The sequence below is a fragment of the Centruroides sculpturatus genome, unplaced genomic scaffold (assembly GCF_000671375.1).
Source record: "Centruroides sculpturatus isolate CEXI.00-Female unplaced genomic scaffold, Cexi_2.0 scaffold1708, whole genome shotgun sequence".
Taxonomy (NCBI): Eukaryota; Metazoa; Arthropoda; class Arachnida; order Scorpiones; family Buthidae; genus Centruroides; species Centruroides sculpturatus.
In genome coordinates, this window is record NW_019385902.1 from 61,858 (window position 1) to 69,773 (window position 7,916).

Below are 7,916 nucleotides of genomic sequence, written 5' to 3' on the forward strand. Positions count from 1 at the left end.
TAATATAATTTATTTTATAAATATTTTTAATGAATCATTTATGAAGGAAAATTACTAAAATACAAAGATAAATTCTTCCAAATATTAAAAGATAAGGTGTTTTAAATATCTTTATTAAATGTAATTATTTTTAGAATATGTTAAATTTTAATTTTTATAAATAATCTTAATAGTAGTAAAATTTTTCTTTCCACAAAATCCATGGAAAGTTTAAAAACATAACTATCTAAGAATCTTATCTAAATGATTTATTAAGGAAAAAAAAAAACTTATCCTGGCCTTACTACAGTTAAGATAAATGTGTAGACATGGACATTTGTCAACTTCTTATTCTGAATTTGTGGAATGAATTGACTACAGTCATAGAAATTCCAAAGGAAGTTGACCTGATCAGTATCTGTGGTGTCCATTAAGAGAGATCAAGACATCAACCATAGTGCACTTCATGTGTTCATGTCTTTAATGAAGAGGAGTGTCTACTTAAGAGCAGTCAATTGTAATAAAGTTATACTTTTATACATTGACCACAAAAATTGACCATTAAGGAGAAGTGTCTGTTAAGAGATTTTATTGTATTTGATTTATTTCATACATGTATTAATTAGTGAAAAATTTAATTACGATTTTATTATATAATTTTAGACTTTGTACTTGAAAGTTATAGAATTTTTTTCATTTCTCAATGTTTCAATGTCCACTAAATTGAAAAATGTAAAAATCTTGGGGGTCATTTTTTGACTAATTGTCATACTTTCCCTCTGTTATGTATAACAGAGTTGGCAACGTAAATAGATCAATCAAACTTGCAACTTTCAATATAACATTCAAATATCATCACTACTTTCACTATTTGTTTTTTAGTTTATTAAAAATTGTTTTGTCCTCTAGCAATTAATATTAATAGAGAAAACATAATTAATACAAATTTATAGTAAAATTATTATTTTTTAAACTAATATTCAGAAATAATTTTACAAAATTTTTGAAACTAAAATTATTTCTATTTAGAATGATATAACTTGTTATATTTTCAAGCAGAACAAATAATTTTAGTACCTTTACTTCATTTTTCAAACGTGTGTCTTTTGTTGTGCTGTTTCTTCTGTGTACTTCATTCTATAAAAAAAATATACATATAAAAAAGTTTATTTCCTGTTCATAAGTTTAATGCAAGCTTATAAAATATTTTATTATAAATATTATAAATACATGCATTTAAACTTTCAATTTTAGTTATAACCAACTATTCTAGTTCAATAATAATTTTTTTTTTTTCATTATGATCACATATATCTATTTTGAATCGAAATTTTTGTATTATTGACCAAAAAGTTTTGCTGTCTTTACTATTTTTTAGTAGTCTTGTTTCAAGTTGTGATCTAGTTCAATAATAATAATAACTGCTTAGCCCTGAATCCATTATCTAACATGTTAAACAATACACAAAATGGTTACAATATCAGACATAAAAAAACAACACAGTTTAATTGTCACATCACATGTACATGGACAATGTAAAACTTTATACATCCACACAAAAACAACTTCATCAACTCCTACAAATCACACATTCATACTCCAAGGACATACAAATAGAGTTTGGCCTAGACAGAAATGCAAAACACTTCACATAGAAAAAAGGCATCCCAAAGAAAGATTTTGCACTTGGAAATGGAGATGTTTTTGAACCCATGGAAGAAGGCGAGTTCTACAAGTATTTAGAATTCCAACAGGCCAAACAAAACATACAAATAAAGCAAAGATTAATTAAAGAATACCAAAGTATGTTAAATGCTATTCTCAGAACAAAGTTAAATGCAAAACACACATTTAAAGCAATAAACACGTATGCCATCCCAGTACGCACTTATTCTTTTGGAGTTATATACATTGGACTCACACAAATCTTGAGTAACTCCAAAGAAAAATAAAAAATATATAAAAACACATTTTAAAGTAATGTTTTTTATTCAGATAAATGTACTAAAAAATAAAAAATACATTTTCTTCAGCTTTCACAGTATTTTTGGTATTATGGTCATAGAATATTTCTAAACAGAAGTGCCCCATACTTTTATTTTTTGTTACATAATACCAAAAGTACTGAGAGAGCTAAAGATACTTATACCAACATACAAGCTTAATGTAACACTTGTTCGGGTACACCTTGGCTTTAGTCTGGCATAACACTTGAAACTGGTATATTTTACTTTTTAGTACATTTATCTGAATAAAAAGTGTTACTTTAAAATGTTTTTTTTTTAATATATTTTTTATTTTCTACTTTTTAGTTATATTATATGTGTGTGTATATAACACTGAACTTTTAAATTCTTCTTAGTTTAGCATTTAATTTTATGTATATTGTTCTCTGTGAGATTGGTTTTGATTCAAAAAAAAGTCTTAAGTCATTTAAATTTGATGCAGTGAGTGATTAGTCCTCTCAATTACTTTGGTGATAGAATACTACCTTGAATATGACAGCTTCTATGGCCTGCAAAATTGCTGATAAGGTGGTTAATTATTGGGTTGTTTGGAAAGTAAGTTCATTTTTTTCCGTGGAAAAAAACACAATATTTTTATAATAAATAAATATTTTATTGAATTATATATTGACCATTTTGGTCAAATACCTGTTGTCATCGTTTCTGGTAGCAGCATGATTTTATATTCATAAAAGTTCTGATCGTTGCTTACAAAAAACTGATCCAAGTGATTTTTGACATTGTCATTTCAAGTAAATGTCTTACAGTTAAAAAAAATTTGTATAGACCGGAACAAGTAATAATCTGAGTGTACTCGATCTGGAAAATATGGTTGGTGTGATAGCACATCCCATCTAAGTTATAACAATTTCTGACGAGTTACCAAACTTGTGTGAAATTTGACATTATTGTGGTAAAACACTACACCATTTTTGTTGATCAATTCTGGCCACCTTTTCTGTTTGATGATATTACTCAATTTGTTTACTCGATGGCAGTACACTTTTGAATCAATTGTTAAATTGTCTGGTAAAAGCTCCAAAAAAAAATTTCCTTAAAATCCCACCAAAGAGAGCATCTCTATTTAAGAACAAGTGGAACCCATATATCGAGCTTTGAAACGAAACCAATTTGTTTCAAGTAATCATAAACAGTTCAATTTGACAAATTTAATCTCTTAGTGATTTCACGTGTTGTTATTTGGCAGTTTGCTTCAATCAGTAGCTTTATTTTGTTTTCGTTGGCTTCAACCAGCCATCCAGAACGTGGTGCACCTTCAATATTGAAATTGCCAGAACGAAATTTTGTAAACCAGTTTTGGCACTGTCTTTCTCTTAACACATCATCTCCATACATGTACCACAATTTTTTTCTTGCTTGAACAGCATTTTGATTTTTTGGTAATAAAAAAGCAAAATATGCCGAAAATGATGCTTTCGATCTTCCATATTTGATGGGACACAAAAAATAAACAATTGCACAAAATCAAACAAAATTTTTTACAAATAAGCCTTAAAATGCTAGCTGTCAAAATATATAATGATAATATGGTTTAGAATGAAAATGGCGGAAAAATACGACTAATCCGTCTAGTGGTAAAAAAAACGAACTTACTTTCCAAACAACCTAATATAATAGTAGTAAAGACTAATATTTTTTATGTATATTTTTTATATTTTCTTAAAGATTAAAGATGTACTTTAGTTGTTTGATGGAATAACCATATTCTTTACCTTCACATTTGTTCCCAGTTTAGAACAGTAAATAATGGTCATGCGTTGTAGTGCCATCTGTTATCAGATTTTATTTACAAATTTTAATTATTTGCTAATTTTTTACTAATTGTTAAAAATGTTTGCAAACTATTAAGAAATGTACTTTTGTTGGCAATACACATATGTGCAAAGTTTCAATTAGATTGAAAATTGGGAAGTAGATGAATTGCAACTTTTTACCTAGACAATAGACAGACAGATGCACAAAGTTAATAAAAAGCTTTAAACAAGAACAAAACTTACTAAGCATAAACAACTTTTCTATGTTGTTTATGGATTTTTCTATGTTGTTTATGAATTTTTCTATGGCAGACTTAGTCCTAAGTCTGCTATAGAAAAATTAACCCTTCCATGTAAAGATGGCAGACGTGGCCACTACAAACAAATATAGACATCACGAGTTTTTTCTACAAAAAACAAAATCATCACAATTACATAAAGCAGTAACTTTAGCAGACTCAAATAACACACCATTAAACTTACATTCACATTACATGGACACAACACAACATATAAAAAGCATAGGCACCATTAAGCAATCATGGACTCGAAAGGCAATCCATGGCAAGCATCCCTACAATCTGGTCCATAATTTTGTTGACAAAACTGCATCAAACAGCTGGTTAGGTCAGAGATGCCTCTTTGGGGAGATGGAAGGGTTCATGATTGCCATACAGGATCAGGTCATAAATACTAAAAACTACAGAAAACCATACTCAAAGATACAACACTCAAAAATAACACGTGTAGAAAATGTCACATCATGCCATAAACTATTCAAAACTATTCAACACAACCCAAACTTTTTTGATTCTAGACGTCCTTGCTAAATGCAGATTTTCCCAAGGTGTCATTTGTAAAATTCTAACAAGTACATTTTACAAATTCTATCAAGTACATTAAATTCTAACATTATAAAAATTTTATAACATTTCGTGGTGTCCCTGTGAGGAAGACACAGCATCCTCCAGTCAAATAAGACAGATGTGGAGGATGGATAAGGTATTTATTGTACATAATGTCCTCTCTTCACTGGTGCTATACCACATACACTACACAAAAGTCTAGAAACATTAAATCTTAATAACAACATATGCATGGCACTACAGAAAGCTGCAATATTGAACACATGCTACATTGTTAGGAAGTTTCTAGTTGTTGGTACATATGCCAATAATGTAGAAGCTTAATGTAACACTTGTTTGGGTATACCTTGATTTTAGTCTGGCATAGCAAGTGGTACCATTATCAGCTGAGCATGTCATTTGCAAAATATAATAATGACTGTTTAAGGTTATGTAGTGGTCTCACAGGCTTGGCACTTGGGCCTGCCTGTGAGGTATGATACCAGACACTTTCCAAAAATGATACACAGTAAAAATAGAAATAATAATAACAAAATGTATAGCTATAAGTCTTTGATTAAAAGTAAATATAATTTAGTGTATAGATAAAATAAAAAAGCTTTTATTGTCAATGAATTTAATTGCCATAATTACTGTAAATAAAAACTGTTTTTTTTTTGTTTTCAAACATAGTTTATTAAAATACTTCATATCATTTAAATTTGTACACATTGATATAAATATTCACTTCCAATAAATATGAAGTTTTTTAGATTATGGTATGCAAAAAATAATCTCATAAAATACAGCAGCCAGCAGAAAAACGGGTGATTAAAAATAGATGCCATGATTTGAAGCCATTATTCTCCTTTAGAAAGGATAGGACAAAGATTGGAAACATAAACTCTGGTAGAGGAAAATATTCTAATGATGTAAAAAGAAAATAATCTGAGATATCCCTTATGGAAATAAGAAATATGTGCTCTTCCAAATTGGTACAAAATCAACTGTGAGGCATTTTTAACTGAACATATCTTTGTGAGTCAGAAAGATCAAGGCTTCTTACTTTATGTGATTGATGACACTACATAATTAATTAACAAGCAAACCAACAAAGAACAGAAATGATTACTTTAGGAGTTACAAGTTGCTAAAGTATGAATTCACTTGTACAAAATCAATTTTTACCCCCAAATTATAGAAAAACTATGCAAGGCTGGAAAATGCAACTAACACAGCTGAATTCACAGCAAAAGGTTGTCCTAAGTCATCAAGTTTTAAAATGTATGCTTATTTCAATGATGCAGAATACAAGGACAAAGTTGATACTTCATGAGGTGTATGTGGAAGAGTGGCATGATCTCCATATGAAAGTCTATCTCAGAAATTATACAACATTTTGATCTAATATTTTTCAGCTTAGTTTCAGACAATAAGCTACATATCTTACTGTGGAGTTTGAACAATATCAGAGAGGGTCAAGTATGGAGGTTTTCAAGTTGGCATGGAATGACTCAGAAGAAAAGTGAGCTAGAGAGAAGGCAAAGAAACGATAGAAGTGGTGGCAAAATACATTGAACTTGCAATATGAGGCAACAGCTGTTGATGTGATGTTTATTAGAAGAGGTGCAATTTTACATTCAATAAAGCAATAATTGCAAAAACACAGAAAAATTACAGACTTTTTTAAGTGAACACTGCACATATATTTTATTACAACATATATTTTAAGTGAACATTATATACAGTATTTTAGTTTTCGAGTGTATCTAATCTATCAGGATAAATCAAGGTAAGGTGCATTTGCATTAAATCATTTTAAAATGATAATGTATTTATGTATTTTACAAGTTTTCATTTACATACTGATGTAGTACAGTATTGTATATTCTACTGACTAACACTGCATTATTATTATTAATTTAATTAACAAATATGTTCGTTATAAATTATACATTTATAAAAATAGCATATCTTACTTTTCTCTTCTGGCCATCTTCTTTCAAATTACGAGAAAATTTTCCTACATATAGAAATAAATTTTCACTTACTTTATCTATATCGATATAATAATTACAGTGATTTTTAAAATATTAATCTATATTTATAGCAAAAAATGTCTCGAATACTTACTCGACGTATCATCCAAATTATTACGTATATTTTTTGCTCCGGAGTCAGTCTGTCGTTTTTCCAAACCACGTCTTTGCGATTTATGCCTTTCTTCACTCTTATTAGCTCCATCACCATATTTATTACTCGTACTCTTATAACTCCTCTCGGTCGACCGCATCCGATCGGATCTCTTCGACGTCTCCGAACGAGACGTGGCATCAGACCTTCGGGAAGACCTCGATCCGGCCACGGAATCGTCCACTCTCTGACGAGGAACGGAACTTCTGCTTTTCGAATCGTCTCTTCTTTTAGTAGCCGCACGTCCGTCCACGCCGTCGCCTCTGTACTTATCGGATTTATGTTTCCCATCTTCAAGACTCTTAACAGTGGACGACGATCTTTTACTGGATCTTCCATCTTTCTCTCTGGATTTTGAATCTTCTCTTCTTGTTCTATTTTCTCTAGATGTGATTTTGATCTATTTAAGAATATTGATAAAAATAAAATTTTTAAACGTGTAAGTTTATCAAATATAAATATTAAATCACGTTTAATTTAATATTTATATTATTATTATATAAGTTGTACGTGTAGATTAATCTCTTTTTGTAGAAATATTAATAAATAAATAAATTAAGAATTATATACCTTTTCAGTAGGCATGTTACGGTCTGTTTATAAATATCGTAAGAAAATTTAGGTTCAAAATATTTCTCATTTTCTGATTAGTCAAAATAAAATATATATTCATTATTTACATTTTGAAAGACATTTTATCACCTGTAGCGCCATCTACTAATACAATACGTCGATATTAAATATAAATTGTATTTTTCATTTATGTTATAAAAATAAAAATATTATTTTCGAATTAATGCGATTGAAGTAATTAAAATAATAACGTTATTTAATTTTAAAATTTTAAAAAAAATCTACCCTTTATGTATGAAGTAAAATGTATGAAGTAAAATTATTAAATTAAAAAAATTTATATTGATCTTTTAACTAATTTTCAAATTTTTTAAATAATTTTATTGCAAATTTTATTAATATAATGTAATTTTTTTAATATTTACGTGAATAAATATTTTTTTTAAATTAAATAACGATTTTTCAAATAATAAGTTTATTTCCAAAAATTTCCAATCGGGGAAATTTAGCGCTAGTGTCGCGCATATTAGATATGTTGTCAAAGA

The 7,916-nt window shown here is 28.7% G+C and overlaps 1 protein-coding gene across 1 annotated transcript in view; it reads right to left on the minus strand.

The window, feature by feature from the left end:
• The window catches only part of LOC111612494 (WD repeat-containing protein 60-like), a 32,181-nt gene extending 24,669 nt beyond the window's left edge, over window positions 1-7,512 (minus strand). Inside the window, exons 1-4 of the mRNA XM_023353719.1 lie at window positions 7,369-7,512; window positions 6,739-7,198; window positions 6,585-6,628; window positions 1,057-1,116 (exon numbers count right to left, since the gene is read on the minus strand). Of these exons, the coding sequence (XP_023209487.1) occupies window positions 1,057-1,116; window positions 6,585-6,628; window positions 6,739-7,198; window positions 7,369-7,383 (579 nt within the window). The 5' untranslated portion in view covers window positions 7,384-7,512. The remainder of the gene's footprint in view (window positions 1-1,056; window positions 1,117-6,584; window positions 6,629-6,738; window positions 7,199-7,368) is intronic.
• Between the last annotated feature and the right edge of the window lie 404 nt (window positions 7,513-7,916).